Source organism: Poecilia reticulata, linkage group LG11 (genome assembly GCF_000633615.1).
Source record: "Poecilia reticulata strain Guanapo linkage group LG11, Guppy_female_1.0+MT, whole genome shotgun sequence".
In the NCBI taxonomy this organism is placed as follows: domain Eukaryota; kingdom Metazoa; phylum Chordata; class Actinopteri; order Cyprinodontiformes; family Poeciliidae; genus Poecilia; species Poecilia reticulata.
The window spans coordinates 1257794-1274423 of record NC_024341.1 but is presented as its reverse complement, the minus strand read 5'-3'; the positions used below and the strand labels follow the sequence as shown (position 1 = coordinate 1274423).

General features: G+C 40.0%; 1 protein-coding gene across 2 annotated transcripts in view; it reads left to right on the top strand.

Annotated features, from left to right (window-relative positions):
• The window catches only part of septin7 (septin-7), a 30906-nt gene extending 15118 nt beyond the window's left edge, over positions 1-15788 (top strand). Inside the window, exons 5-15 of one of the 2 annotated variants that reach the window (XM_008421248.2) lie at positions 6319-6419; positions 7368-7502; positions 8257-8374; positions 9632-9724; positions 9843-9939; positions 11246-11297; positions 11732-11857; positions 12213-12233; positions 13986-14121; positions 14197-14342; positions 14940-15788. In XM_008421248.2, coding sequence (XP_008419470.1) covers positions 6319-6419; positions 7368-7502; positions 8257-8374; positions 9632-9724; positions 9843-9939; positions 11246-11297; positions 11732-11857; positions 12213-12233; positions 13986-14121; positions 14197-14342; positions 14940-14976 — 1062 coding nt within the window. In that variant the 3' untranslated portion in view covers positions 14977-15788. The remainder of the gene's footprint in view (positions 1-6318; positions 6420-7367; positions 7503-8256; positions 8375-9631; positions 9725-9842; positions 9940-11245; positions 11298-11731; positions 11858-12212; positions 12234-13985; positions 14122-14196; positions 14343-14939) is intronic. The other variant, XM_008421249.2, reaches the window with a different exon arrangement.
• Positions 15789-16630: the final 842 nt, after the last annotated feature.

The window sequence follows — 16630 nt, the reverse complement described above, 5'->3', positions numbered from 1 at the left end:
TCACGTTACCATGGAATCTTACACAAATATAAAAAATACAGTTAATATTCATATAAACTTTTAATAAAGGGCAGTTTTTGTTTGACATTACTTGCGATTAAACATTCCCTTTTCAGATCAGTTAGAATTACTAAATGCTTTCCTTTTTTTTATTTGTTTACCACTTCCTTTGGATTCTTGGTTTTTGATAGAATTCCCTTCAAACTGTTTGACTTTGGTCACGTTTACTGGTTTCCTTCCACAAACTTCTCCCAATAGTTTGCTGGAATTTTGTCCCATTCCTCCTGTCACAACAGGTTAGCAGCCCTCACTCCTTCTCACACCAGAGATCAGGACTTTGTGACTTTCATTCTAAAACATGGACTTTACTGTGCATAAGCCCCTCGCTAAGTGATCTGGTGTGATGCTGAGGACGGTGTCCATTTGGACGACCCACTTGGATCCACGCTTTAACTTCCTTGGTGATGCCTTGAGATTATTTTTTTGAGACGATAGTACACTGCACCAGTCCCTTATGCAGCTAAGCATATCTACAACATGATGCTGCCACCCCGTACTTCTCAGTTGGAGTGTTCTCAGGCTGCAAAGATACCCTTTTTTCTTCAGATGTAACAATGGTTGTTATGGCCAAAGCTTTTCATTCTGGTGTCATTAGACTCCAAGGCGTCCAAAATAAACCTATTTGTATCTCAGTGTAGTTGAGAATTTTTTTCATGTAAAGAGCTGAATTAGAACCACCTTTATTTGACTGCAGGACACCACATGAAGTTCTAGGGGCAGCGCTCCATTGCCTGCCATCAAGCTAAATGCAAACTCTGCAGAGCAGAGCCAATCGGTAACTTCAATAATGGCACTACTGCAATGAATGAGACACAACACAAACACCACAGGGCCGTGCTGCACTTCACTGCAGCTTGACTGAACTTACAGATGAACTTGAGGTGTGAGTAGTTTTATTTTCACTCTGTGAATGTAGTTCAGCAGGAAGGTTGTATGAGGCTTTCAACTTAAGGATTCTTAGATTTGGAACCATAGATGAGCTGTACTTGGAGAGGAATTCAGTTCTCCTGATATCTTGGCTGAATAATGATTTTTAAATGATGTCACAGAAGGTCACAGTGTGTTTCATTTGTTGCTTTGAAATGCATGCACAGGTGTGCATCCGGCTAAAGCTACAGTATGTAACTTTTCTTTAAAAAAAAGGAAAAAAAGTTTTTTTTACCTTTGTCCAACTGTCACTATGTCATGACATCAGTAGATAGATAATCTGTGTATAATGAAGGTTTTATGACCTGGTGAGAAAAACCTAGAAGCTGGAAGGTTAAAATCCATATGCTTAGTCTGGTTTAATATTTACTGCCACCTTTCCTGTTGCACCAGATTTTAGTTGGTGATTATTTCAGTTTTAATAGAGAAAGATCAACATTTTCTGACATCAAGCAGTTTAAAGATAAACTGCTTAAAATAAAGGCTCTGCAGCAATGTGTGTTTGTGATGAACTCATACTAGTTCATCACAGAGAAGAACTAGTTTGGCCACTCAGAACATGGTGGATGCAGGAGATATTCTGAAACAATAGTTTGTTTTCATTTTTTATGGACCAGGAATTTTATGAAAAACTTTATCTGATAGCAGTGATATAACATTGCCAGGTTATCTTCTACAGGATAAATGAATGCTGGATGTAGTAGCTGGTTTTGGTTGATGTTTCTCTGCAGATCTTTTGTAATTGAGCCAATTAGAGCCACTGCTGCAGTGATGGTAGATCTGCTCCATGTCAGTGTGTGTTGGGCCTCAAACCAAACGAGCTCCTGCTATGACAAGTATATTCTACTGAAGTGTATTCTACTTCCCTGAGCCAGGAGCTTTGTGTTAGGCCACATGTAGGTCTGGATTACATCCTACTTATTGGCCTCATTTCTCAAAGTGACAAAGATCCTTCATACTTTTATATTTCTCATGACTTCCTTTAAACATCATCTTCAAAACAGTGATGAAAGCAACATCCTCTTCCTGTGCTACACACAAAAAGTATGACAGAAATCTTCATTAGTGAGTTTAACTTGACAGGTTAAAGCCTGAGAAGAAAACAGAATGAACCCCGAAAACTGCTGTATCATCCAACACATGGTTTGTTCAAATTCTCACTCACTGTTTCTGTTTGATTGATGGAAGAAAGATCCTTTCAGAGATTTTAATTCAATTTCTCCCACTTTCTCTGGTATTTATTTAAACGTAAAATGCTGAAGTTGTCCTGATTATGACAAATAAAGGAAGCAACAACGCTTATGAAAGCTGCAAGACTTTCAGTTTTCTGTAGATGATTCTAAAAAAGTTCTGTATTTTCAAGTGAATCTTTATGCGTTGCTTCTGCTTGCGGTGGCAGATGGATCACTAACGGCCCACACCTGTAGCTTGAACTGCAGCTTCCTGCTGAAGGAGAACAAGTGAAGCAGTTGGTGTAAAGAAGGGGGGGACCTCGTCCTGCTCTGTTCATTCGGATCTTCTACTTTACTCTAAATCTCAGCTAATTCCTGGCAACATACTGAGGGTCTCCGTCTATCCTCAACCCACTGCTGCTTCCAATTTGTTTACACCCCTGAGCTCTTAAAGGAGATTTAGGGTGCGTGCGTGCATGTGTTCCCATAGACTTTATGCTACATGATTCACCCCTTGCTTCAGTCCTTGGGTAATTGGGGGCTTTAAGTGAAGCTTACTGGTAGATCACTGAGATGATTACAACAGAGAACAGACAGCTCTTGTTCTTCAGCTCTCCAGGAACCACAGACTGAAGATTTGGACACATTTGTGGTTCCTTTATTTGCAAAGGCTGCCAGAATGTGATGACACTGCTAGGAATGCAGTTTGTCATAATCCAGTTGAGTATGTCTGGGTGTTAGCTGGACGTGAGAAAACCTGGGTGGGTGTCTTTGTAGTTCCTGACTAATTTGAGTGCATGAGGCAGGGACTTGCTGATTAGCCAACAAGCTGCCTGGGGAATGAGGACATTCTTGTTCCACTGAGGCACAGACACGTCCTGGGTTCTAGTTCAGGAACTAGTTCACTGAAGAGTTAGTTTCATTTAGCTCAGGACAAGCATGTACAGGTGTGTCATATAGGGGCGGAATCTTTTACTATCTTACAATTTGATTTTGACTCTTAGGGCAGCAATTTCATTCACAATTAATTTTCGAGTCGAAACAATTATTCATGATGATTTCTGTTTTAATATAAAGGTTTGCAGTCTTTGTTATTTAGTGAAGAATGATACAAATGTACATAATTCTTCATCATAACAGATAAACGTTCAGTATTCATTCCTCTGTGGATAGAGAACGTTCTGCATGGATAGAAAATGGAGGCCGACAAATATTGGATTTGTTTTTTTTTTTTTTAAATCAATTTGACATTTTAAATTAAACATTTTTATTGAAGTAATGAGAATCAGGATTCTTATGTGAATTGATTTATTTATTTTTTTGGTTTTGGCATTCCTCCAGTGTCATAGGTCAGAGTACATTCTGTTCTGTTGGGATGTTAATCATTGGGGATCTGTTCTTAAGTCAGTGTGTACCAGTTGACTGTACTGGATCCTTGGCATTGTGGGAAATTGTTTGATTTGACAATTTGATTTGTCTGTGAAGAAAAGCTGAACATTTTGACATGTCCTGAGCCATTTGTACTCGTATGTAGGTAACAGACTGAACCTGTACACTAAGAGCTCTGACCTAAAACCACATGCTCATGGCCAGCTGTGTGTATTGGTGTCAGGTGTTGGAGGCCCCTCTGAAAGCCACATCATGCTGCCATCTCCTGCAGGACCACAGAGATGCTTTTGGACAACTGAGGACATTTTCATTTCCTTTTCTCACCTTTCAGCTCAGCCCCGCTTGTGTTTTTTCACTCTGCCTCAGCTCCAGTTTTGTTGATCTGCTTTTTCTATAGCTCCTAGCTGTTGATGCTAATTTTAGCTGATTTTGATGTGCCTTTATGAACTAGAACATTAGAAAAAATAGATACATGATTTCAAATCTATTTTCTGACCTTGTGAAAACAATCACTACAAACTGGGCTTTACTTATCCTAGCATCGTATATTAGCCATTAGCATGACTAGCACTAGAAAACCATCAGTCTGTGTGTATTTCCTAGAGAATTGATTCCCTTGTCTCTGCTCTGATAAAATAAAAAGGATAAGACAGAGCAACTTTGCTGAAGGTCTGTTCAGCCTTTCTGTTATCTGCTCCCTCTCTCTCTCTTTGAACCATTGAACCGGATGTGGTAGAAAACACTCTTCTTTAAAAAAACAAAACGAATCAAAAGTCTTTGTGTTTACTTTTACTTCATTTTTAAACATCTTACTGATACTGTAAACTGAAAACTTTTGAGTTTTCAACACTAGAAATATGCTTTGAAGAGTAAAGAAGTATTTGATGAATACATGAATGAATTAGTGGAGTTTTCATTAAACTAAGTGCAACTTCTAATGGATGCCTTGGTTCATTTTTGGAAATTTAATGTTGAATCAAGTCACATATGGTTGAAAAGTAAAGTGTTCATCTTTGTGTAATATTATGAATAAACCGTTTAGATTCAGCCACATGATGATGATAATAATAGCTTCCAGTCTGGGACTCTTTGAAAACCTCCAGTCATAAAAGTGACGGCAGATAACATCAGTAGAACTGAGGCTAGCTTATCTGGGTGCAGGAGGTGCAGAACATGTTTTCACAGGAAGGAAGTAAAGCATTGCTTCAGAACACATGCTGAATGTGCTCCTGTTTCACCAGGACAGTCCTTCTCCCCCTGATGCACCTCAGCAGGAAGGCGGATCTGGTCTCCAGCTTTTTCCCATGAGCTCACTGTTTTTACGGGGCGTGTCTGGGGATTGAGTCAGCCCTGTTGCGCAGTAGATGGAAGTCTGTTTCAAGCTGTCTCCACAACAATCCTACACATTTACACAAAGGTCAACTAGTCAACATCTTCATAAGTCTTTTACTTTGAAACATAATTTATGGTTTGTTTTAAATTAAATACTCATAAATGAATGCAGTTATTTTTTGTTTTCTGCTTTTCAGCCTTCCTGGTGGGAATTTTAAATATGAACTGTTGTTTTTTAATTTAAATTAGCAGTAACACTTTATTTGATGGGGTGTGTATAATACAGACATGTCACTGTCATAAACATGACGCAACACATGTACATGAACTAGTCATGTGCATGAACATAACACTGCTCATGTACATGAACAAGTGTCTGACAGTTGTCATGAAGTGTCATTTGGTAAATAATTACACTTTTAATGCAAAGTTGCTTTAAAAGTTGCATTGAAAGTCCATTAAAGAGCTAACTTTGCATTATTTTGTAAATAATTATACTTAGTTGGCACTTTGTCTAATATAATGAATAAACCATATAGAATCAGCCACGTTGGAGTGAAGGAACATCGTTCTCTTCCTGATAAGAAGTGGCTTTAAGGTGTAGCTCTAAAATGCATCCACTGGTGGGCCGCTTGTTAACTCGATCAGAAGTTTAAAATGCTTTTGCCTCATTTGGGCTTACCAAATAGGAATAGTAATAAACTTCTGGCTTTGAAGTAATGAAAAAGAATTATTTTAATTCTGTTTGGGAACCCAAACTAATTTTCATCATCCTATGTCACCTAATTTGTCTTCTGGATCTGCTCAAAAACAAACAGACTCAAAGAACAGTCTGTCTGAGTCTGAACTTTCAAATGTGCTAATTATTTGTTGTGTATATGTGTATGTCGAAATTTAACTGATTTAACACTGTAAATACCACCATATTTATGTGTATATTGCATATATTTCTTACATTGTTTGCACTCTTGTGGAGCTGGCTTTAATCTCGTTGTACATGTGTACAGTGACAAACATTACATTCTAATTCTGACCGAATGGCTGCATCTCATCTCTCACTCAGAGGTTTCCTGTTGAAAGCAGCATGAGGGAAGCCGAGGTCAGCTTCAGATCTGCTGATTGAATCAAAGTTGATCTGCTGATCACGAGTTGTGTCTCAACCCCACACTGGTCTGCTGATCAAAGCCCACTCTATCCCTCCCCCAACCTTATTGATGCCTTCAGAGGCATCTTTGTTCTCTTGGTTCTTCCTCACCAAACAAACATGATCCGTGCTGCTCTTACTTGTTATGTTGTGGGTTCTTCCATTGCTATATGGGGACTTCCATGCTGTGATTCCTGTTTGTTTTTTCCCCCAATTTTCCTCAGCAAAGTGTTTCTAAATGAGACTATAACCGACACAAACCCCGTTTTCTACATGTGTTCTCATTGATGACAGGTGGAGCAGTCCCAGGTTCTGATAAAGGAAGGAGGGGTCCACCTTCTGCTGACCATCGTCGACACGCCTGGCTTTGGGGACGCCGTAGACAACAGTAACTGGTGAGCTCATCTATATGTTAATGTTGATGGCTGCACAAGTATTCATTTTGCTTAATATTTTCCCCATTTTATCTTTTCCTAGCCACAAACTTTTGTGTATTTTATTTTAATGTTCTGTGATAAAACAACACAACGATGAATATAAATGTGAAATGGAAGAAAAATAATTTGTGGTTTTCAACATCTTTTACTAAAAAACATCTGAAAAAGAGTGTATTGTTGTTTCCATCAATAAAATCCATTGGCAGGAAGAACTGACATCTGCAGTTCAGCAGTAGTCATGTAGAGGGACATGGCAAATAAATGCCTGGTGCTGTGTCTGGTGAAAACACTGCACATTACTGATGCCATATCCATCCCCATGGTGAAATGCGGTGGTGGCAGCATCATCATGGGGGAAAACTTTTCTTCAGCAGAGCAGCTGGTCAGACTTTCTGGAAAATTGGATTTAGCAAATTTTGGAAAGAAACTTTGTAATCAGACAAGGAACTTCAGCTCTCAGCATGACAATGTCAGTAAATATCCCACCATAACTATAATCAGGTAGTAAAGAACAGAATGACCCAGGGTTGAGCTCTACAGGCAGACAGGCTTTCCATCTGAAATGAACTTGTCTTTATAAAAGACCGAGGAAGCAAGTTTATGTTGAAAGCTGCTCGCCCTGTGAAACCTGCTTCTAAACAGTATTCATTCAGGGAGGATGAACAAATACACACAATTTTTTTCAGATTACAATCAGTACAAAAGTTTGGAAACCATGTATCATTTTCCTTCTACTTCACAATCCTTGACTGCTTTGTGCTGGTCTGTCACATGAGATTCCAATAGAATACATACAAGTTTGGTAAGTTTATAGATGTTAGACTGTAGAGCAGAATGTTAGACATCCATCTTTTTTTTTGCTCTGATATTTAACCTTGATTTCTAATCCCCCTCTCCCCTCTCCAGCTGGCAGCCGGTGACAGATTACATCGACAATAAGTTTGAAGACTTCCTCAACTCAGAGTCGCGGGTCAACAGGCGGCTGATGCCGGACAGCAGAGTGCACTGCTGCCTGTACTTCATTGCTCCGTCTGGTCATGGGTGAGTGCTGCTGGGCAGTTTCAGGTTGTGATTGCTAACAGGACGCTCTGTGTGTTTACACTGCCAACCCGGCTGACTGCTGGCCATGCTCAGGCCCGTCCTGCCTGCGGCCTCCTAGCTGGCTAAGCGGCTAGAATAATATTGGTGTAATCTGCCCTGAGCTCACTGACCTGGAGACCTCATTCCTCTCATCTGCTGCTGCTACTGCCAAACTTCCTCACACACACACACGCACACACACACGCACACACCAGGCCACACAGGACTCCTTAACCAGAAGAGGGTTTTGTTTTTGATGCTTGTTGAGCCCTTTGGCCCACAGTGACCCGGTGTGCTGGACTGTGTCCACCTCTGAGGTCTGCCACCATATGGACTGAGGTTATTTGCAGCATCTTCTGCTGAATGGGGAGTCTGGGTTTCTGCTCCTCAGACCATCAGAACAACAGCTGATGGTTTAGGAATATGTCCTAAACATGTTGATAACAATGCTGATTCTGGTTCAGATATTATTGACCTTCTGTTGTAATAAGTTTGTGTGTGTAATGGTCCCAGTCAGGTGCCTGAGTCAGTGCAATTCGTTGTCTGTAGTTCTGGTTCTGTCTTAGACACTCTATGGCAGCAAACTGACAGCTGCACATGGGCTCCTTAAATCTGCCACAGCATACAGATCAACATTGCTTTCTGAATGAACCCAGTATCATGAATTCTTGTCTGTCCTACTAACTGAAACCTTGTGACTTGCTGCTGTCTCTAGGCTGAAGCCGCTAGACATTGAATTCATGAAGCGGTTACATGAAAAAGTCAACGTCATTCCCCTCATCGCCAAAGCTGACACAATGACTCCGGAAGAGTGTCTACAGTTCAAAAAACAGGTGTGTGTTTACAGTCTGCCTGCAGCTGCACTCATCCTCCTCTTCAGTTGTACAGTTTTACTGAGTTCATGTGATCCACTGCCGTTTCTCTTTACTAGTTTCCTTTGAATCATGAAGGCATCCTCAGGCTGTCTCTCCTAACACTAACATTGTTTTATTGTCACTAAAAAGAAACACGTTTAGTGTTCTAAAGGTGTTCTAAACCCAACAAATACACCTTGAACTTATTGATTAAAGACTAGTTTAAATAATTGAATACATTATTACTTCTATGTTTTGGGTCTGCATTTGCCCAAAACAAAACCTGGGAGTACTTACTAGCATAGCGCAGCCAAGAGCAATAGGGAGGATGTGGAAGATCTTACACAAGGGTGATTGATAGCACTTGTTTCTGACCGGTGTGTTTCTGCAGATGGCAGTAGGAGCTCAGAGAGGAGGCAGAGATTACCTGCCTCATGTTCTACTGTCAAGACATAGTGACAGTTTTAGCAAATATGTAAAAAAACAAAAAAGACCTACATCAGAATTACATCCTGCAGCTTTAACAGGAAACGTCTACATCTTCATCATACGCACATATACCTGGATACTGGTGCAACCCACACAGTTTCATGCTCACTACAGAAACCACAACATTTGAATTGTCAGTCACTGTGATTCTAGCTGTGACTTCAGGACATAGAGTTCATAGCTTCCTCTCTATTTCTCTGTTCTGTCATGGTTGATATAATTTTTTGCTCCACCTACTTTTTTTTCCCTTTAAGTCGCTTTTGTCATGTTTTATGTTTTTTTTTTTGTTTTTTTTAATGAATGCCTCATCCAAACTGTCCTGATTATACCGTATTAAAGAAACAGACCTAGTTATTATTTGATAACTGTGGCGGTAGATTATTTTCCCTTTGATGCTGGATTTTCTGTGTGCTCTAATAAATATCTCCAGATCAGTTATTTGTTACATTACAGCTCATATTAATCTGCTTTGTTGCTGATTCATTTTAGTTTAATAAATTAAAATCAATTTATTACACAACATATCTTTATTATGTAACCTCATAGACTACATACAGGTTTGTGTTGTTTAATGACACTGATAACAGCTGCACTAACGCTGCTTTATAGCGTCAGAGTGTCTCGTTAGAGCAACCTGGCTGATGGTCTGACCCCCTGTTGTGTATTGACCCCCTTCAGCTGTAACTATTGATGTTTCTGGGTGTTTATCTCACATCCCACACCCCTCTGTTCCTGTGCTGCATGCAGATCATGAAAGAAATCCATGAGCATAAAATCAAAATCTACGACTTCCCAGAAACGGACAATGAGGAGGAGATGAAGATGATAAGAAAAATTAAGGTCAGCTCCTCCTTGACGCTCCTCTGAGTCTTTTGAAATGGTTTCAGATGCATGTTTGTGATCATGGGCACATGTGTCTCTAGCCATGTAACCGGCGTCCTCTCCCTCCTGTCTGCAGGATCGTTTGCCCCTCGCTGTAGTTGGCAGCAACACAATCATTGAGGTCAACGGGAAGCGGGTCCGGGGCAGGCAGTACCCCTGGGGCGTGGCTGAAGGTGAGAGCTGTTAGCTCATCAATAGCAGCCAATGGGACGTCCCACTATTGAACACCTCACAGTTTCCACGCATGTTGAGCTGCTGACACACTGGAAAATAGAATATTAGAAAAAAGTGTACTTATTTCAGTAGCTTATCACTAAGAGAAACGCATCATGTAGACTATTTCACAAATGCAAAGTCTTATTCTGATGCACATTGTCGACTTCCTAAAATAATGGACTAAAGGCTATTTTGGCAAAGAAATTACCCCGTTTTATTGCCAAAAGATGATTTAGGCACAAAAAAAATCACTTTTGGGAAAAAAAAGACCAAGGCCATTATTTTTGGAAGGTGACTATAATGAAATGTACTGAGTGAGAGAGAGAAAAGAAGAGACAATGTGAATCAAATATATTGAAATGTGTGGTTATATGTGACAGTCATGTGGTGTGAATATTATTGAAATGCATTTTGAATATTGTAAGTTCCCAACATCAGCTTGTTCCGTTTTTGATGACAAGATGACTAACTTGTAGCAAATTAAGGCATATAAAGTTGGCATAACTTCATATGCCTTAACTTTAACCTTTAGAACTACATTTCTGTTTATAGCTCAAGTGAAGAAAAGCTTAATCAGAATAAAAGATTGTTACTCTGAGGCAGGCAGCAGGACAGTCTACAGATTTCATTTGCTGAGAGGATGTGAAAGTCTCACGCTGTTTGACATGACACAGGAAGCTGCCGTGGCTCTGTGGGAAGACCTGTCGAACATCTGCAGCACACAGAGCAGCAGATGACTGAAGCAGTAAACACAAGTTAAACATAAAGAATCTGCTTGGATCAATATGGAAAAACCAAGCTGAAGGACTGAACACAACACGGCCAATTAGACGAGTTGTAGGCGTGCTGCTATGAAACTGGTTTTGGGCGAGGGTTGGCCGTCCTCTGGGAGGGAGATCTGGAATACCAAAAATGTTTTTGGCAACATGTCAGCATAAATATAAAGAGCAGGCGGGAAGAGAGCGAGACGGAGGGCAAGGTCCCTGAGAAGCTATGCAAGTCACTCTACCACAGAGAAACCTCAGAGGACTGTGGTGAGCTTCGCTGTGGAGGAATGCATGGGATGCCACACTGTGGCATGTTGCAGTACTGCAGCAGGCGGGCTAGTTTTTACTTCGCTTAATTCCACACTGAGCTGCTGCCTGGTGCACATTTAGATGTAAAGAATAATGACTTGGTTTTCAAGGAAAAGTCAGAATTTGGGAACATTGTGACGCCTCACTGTTAGCAGCTCTGTTTCAATCATTCCTCTTTTATCTGCAGTTGAAAATGGAGACCACTGTGATTTTACTATTCTCCGTAACATGCTGATAAGGTGAGTGAAAGCCCACATCTCTCTACAGCTTTTACAGCCTAAAGAACAATTTTTACATGCAGGACAGCCAGTTAAATGACATTTAGAGCCACAAATTTTAGATGAATTTCTGAAAAAAAGACAGCTTCTAATTTTAGATGAATGTCTTCTACAGGAAATGTGTTGTCCTTTTGAAAGAACCATTTGATTTCTATTTTTAGGATTTAAAATAACTATCAAATTATAAAGGACTAGAACCTGTTTGTTGTTATATCTAAAATTAAAAATATTTGCTGGTTCTTCTTAAGTTTTTGCTGGAGTTATTAAGAACCATTGTTGCAGGTTGCAGACCCCTGGTTTACATGAACTCACTCGTATGACATTGCAGCTTACCAAACGAAAAGTCCTGTTGATTCATCCCATAAAGGAGGTAACAGATTTCTTCTTGGTTTCAGGACTCATATGCAGGACCTGAAGGATGTCACTAACAACGTCCACTATGAGAACTACCGCAGCAGGAAGCTGGCTGCTGTCACCTATAATGGAGTTGACAACAATAAGAACAAGAGCCAGCTAACCAAGTGAGTTTACCACACCAACCTCCTACAGGTCACATTAGTGAAGAAAAGGCTCCTAGGGTTAGCTTAGCGGCCCAGCTGGAGGTTCTGGGAGCTGATTGCTCCCAGTTTGACCCTGAAGCTCCTTTTAGACCACAGACTGACTAAAGCTTCACTGATTCCTTATCCAAACTAGCCAGCACTAACCCCCACTAACTGGTCATCAGCTGGATTTAATCCAACTCTATCTGAGGCACCATCTGACTGCTAAACCAATAGCTCCAACTGTCACTATTCACCAGCACACTGTCACAAGCTAATGCATGATTTATGGCAGCATGCTAAGTGTCTGTGCGTTTCTTTCTTTCTTTGTTTTTAGACCTGACACACCTGATGGCATGTAAGTTACCTCACTTCTTCACTCCTTTGAGAAAAGGCTCCAGCTTCGCCTCTCTCCTGACTCCTATCTTTTTTTTAACTGCATTACTTTTAGTCTGTTTGCTCTCTATGAAATCTGGGGTTTTTATCAGGGAATGCTAGATCCATACCAGATAGAGGAATTGGGTGAATACAACATGAGATGAACATGAAACCTAACATGCTTCATGTTAGGTTTCATGAAACATGTTTGCTTTCTAAAAGCTGAAGAAACTTAGGCTTCATTCTCACCAGCCATTTAGCCCACTTTAATTCCAACTGCAGTTTGTTTGTCTAGAAAGTCTGGTTCATTTGGGGAGATGTGAATGGAGGTCCTGATCAAACTAAGCCAGGCTTGGTGACTGTTTGCTGTCTGGAACACAGAGATGGATGTCGACAGAAAACCAGGGAGTAAAGACATCAGCAGAAATGTGCTATGAGAAAACATTGTTGTTGCTCATCATTATGAGGTCATTTCCAAGTTCATTTGAAGTTCATTATTCTACAAGGAGAAAGATTATTCAGAAGAGAACATTCAAGACATTTCCAATATTCCCAGTGACAGACATCAGAGAAAACCTAAATCTCCATCTGTCACGCTTCACATGGCAACTAATATTTAAAAATTCATGAACAGACATGTCTGGTTTGGAAGAGGTTTCTGCGACCCAGAGTTGGGACTTGTTGGAACTTTGAGGATAAAGTTCTTATAAAGTTCTTTGGAGACCAAAGTGAATATTTCCGTCTGGAATCAGTAAAATCTTTATAAATGCTAAAACATTCAGCTGTGTAAGCCAGCTGTGAGCTAGCTCTCGGCCTAGCTGGTGAGCGTTTAGAATCAGCAGCTGGGCCAGGTCATGATGACACTTTACTGAATGATAAATTGTCCCAGAAATTATGCTGTTAAACCATATTGTCATTTTTGACCATTTTCAACTAATATAGTTATAATAATGGAATATCAGTGCACACCCTCTGAAAAAAACATCCACTTATAAAATCATTTAACAGTGGAACAAGAGAAAACATTTTAAATATTCAAAATAAATGAACAAAATAACCAAAACATTAGCTAAGATGGATCATTAGTTATTATGTTTCAACAATATTAATCCATTCAGCTTAGGCAGGGAAAACAGGCAAGAAAAAAATAGGAAACTAACCACTTGGTTCTGGGTGTCAAATATTTGCAGCATTAAAGGGAAGCATCTCTTTGAACTCATTATTAATTTATTGTGCTATTAGTTGATTTGTTGCTTATGATGACACAAACAGATCATTTATAATTACCATTGTGCTTCAGATGTATAAATCCCCCTTCAGCTCCCACTGGGCCTTCCAGGCAGACGTTAGAATGCTGAATGTTGTGTTTCTCAGAGATCTGGCTGGAAGTCAGAGGGAGCGTAGTTCATCTGGGTGACTGGCTGGTTTTCAACCACCATGAGAGCCTACCCAATACATCATAATGAATATCAGAGAAATGATATTAGCTTCCATCCCCTCTGCTCAGAAGGAAACAAGAACTCCTCTGTCTGTGTGAAACTCTGGCTTCAGGTTGGTTCTGCTTCTTTTCTGTCAGCTCTCTCTGAAAGCAGTCTGCCATAGAAGGCTTCCAGTGACAACAGTCATTAGAGCTTTCCCTCCTTTTTCTACGTCTGGTGTTGGAAATTGTTCCTCTGAGAGGTGAGGAGCCTGTGAGCGTCTGCTGTGTATGAACTTGTGTCCTTGTCTCCAGGAGTCCTCTAGCTCAGATGGAGGAGGAGCGGCGTGAGCACGTGGCCAAGATGAAGAAGATGGAGCAGGAAATGGAGCAAGTGTTTGACATGAAGGTCAAAGAGAAGATCCAGAAACTCCAAGACTCTGAAGCGGAGGTACATGGCTGGGGCGGGATTAAATCTGTTTGTTTCCCTGAGCAGATCTCAGAATGGATTCTATTGTCTCTGTAGCTCCAGAAGCGTCATGAGCAGATGAAGAAAAACCTGCAAGCTCAGTACAAAGAGCTGGAAGAGAAGCGGCGTCAGTTTGAGGAGGAGGTGAACACCTGGGAGACCCACCAGAGGATCCTGGAGCAGCAGAAGCTAGAACTTAACAGGTAATGGAATGGAATAAATCTTTATTTGCGTTCAACACAGAATATGTCAGAGAGGGAAAAATAATGAGAGAAATAATAATCAAACTTTAAAATCAACAAAAGTTTGCTTTTAAACCTTTATCTAGTTTAAAACATTTTGAATTGGATATGCTTTTCAACATAACCAATTTAGAACAACGTAGGAAGATGCCAAAGCTCATTAACCCTGCACACAGCTGTTAGTCAGACTTAAACTTTATTGTCACTAAACAAAGATGCAACACTAAATTTGGCAGCGAGAAGTTGTTGCCAAAAACTTACTCAAAAACTGTAAGAGTGACTATAAATACATATACATATACAAGTAGGGCTTTGCAATTGATATTGATCATATATTTAATGATACATAGTTATTGATTCATAACAATATGTATCACAAAATACACGACGAATATCAATAGAAAATACATCTGGTAGAAAGTTAAATAATTTCGCTGAAATCAGATCCAGAATCACACAGCATTCTGGGAGATGTGATCTAAAACCTCATCAGGTTTTAGATCAGATGACTGATAAATGTTGAGTTGTAACTCTGCATTTTTGCTCTGGTTTCTGCAGGACCATTGACAAGGGCAAGAAGAAGAAGATCTTTTAATCTTTCTCTGGACTGTTGGTTCTGATCTGCCAAGCTGCCAACCATCTGCTGACCAAACTACTCCCACCTTTTGACCACCTTACTGTGTGACTATCAAGTGAAAGCCAGTGGGCAGCATAGTCTGAGTTTAACCTTAAATAACCCTCATTATCTCTTTTCTGGATCTATTTTGGGGCACACAAATGTACGCAAAGAAGCATGACTGCTATTTTATCTTCCTGATTCAAACAGGCGGAGTTCAGTCATTCTTTGCTCTTTGTTCTTTTGCTTTGGGAATATTTCATGCTGCACAATCTTTTCAAGCCAAACCCAAACAAATGGTCAGCCCACCACTTCCTGTACACTCAGTGTGAGGCTGCAGTTAGCATGAGCCGCTGCTGCTCTAACTAAAACTGTAACCAGGTATAGCAGTGTTTACTCATGATTGTTCATATTTTCTTCCCTTCTGTTCTTTCCTGTTGGCCTGTGTATAGAGACGGTGGTTAATGCAAGTGTTGTAGATGGTGTTGCCCCTGGAAACCAAAAGGACTCCTCAGTGAGCTCATGCAGAGCAGAACCAATCAGGAGAGGGCGTTGTGCAGTCGGTGCTTGGATTTGACTTTTGGAGCTTCTACAGATTTTGCATAAGAATATTTTCCAACAGAAACTTCCTTTGAAAGATGAAGCAGACAGTCTGTCTGTCCTGCTTCAGGTTGACAGTAAACATCAGTTGGACTGCATCTATTTTTTTGTAATGTTATGTTTTAATGTACAAAGTCACAAAATAAAAGTGTGATGGGGAAAATAAAGGATATTCATTGTAAGTCACAACATTTTAAAGTTATAAGAGTTTCATGACAATAACTTTCAGTACAAATAGATTAGTGAGGAAAAAAGGTAGTAGCCATTAGTTAGCCAGCTGATCAGCAGTGTGCAGCAACAGGTGGGGAAAGGGCAGCACTTTGTGCCTCCGGCCTCTTCAGGACACTCGCTCATAAAAGTCACTTTAATCAGAAATTCTGCAGGTTGGAAAGTGTCACTTTTTAAAACGTTGGCTTAAATTAAAACGACTGCCAGCCCAGTGTGCTGATGTAACATATTGAGCTCATTTCACATTAACTTTGTGTTAAAGGTTTGGATGGCTGCAGGATTTTGGCACAAGAGCACAAATTGTTAGTAAATGAAATGCGGTTCTTCTGTCACGGTCCAAGGTTATCTCCAGTGTGTTGGCTTGGTTGAAGGTCGAGGTTTTCTGCACACAAACTCAAACAAACCAAAGAGCCATTTGACAGCAGGAAAACCTTTTGTAGGCTGATCCTCATGTACCTGTAAGGGGGCCCTAATTTAATGCAGTAAAGATGCTTTTTTCACATATTTAATATGTAAAAAGTGTTTAATCCTTTGGATATTTTACCCTTTTGTTGCTTTGAATAAATGTTTTTTTTTTTTTTGACATTTTTTTGTCAAAGGAAAAACTGACTTTTACTAAATTATGAAAAATAAAAATATGAAAGATAAAATAACCTAGTCTGTAGGTTATTGTATCAGTCAGCTGCAACCTTTGGCTGGTCAGCTGACTTTTAGTTAGCTGACTTAAAAAAACCTGTAAAGTTAGACCTTTACAAGTCAACTTTTTTAGTCAGACCTGTAAAGACACTTGCAGTAATCAATGCGA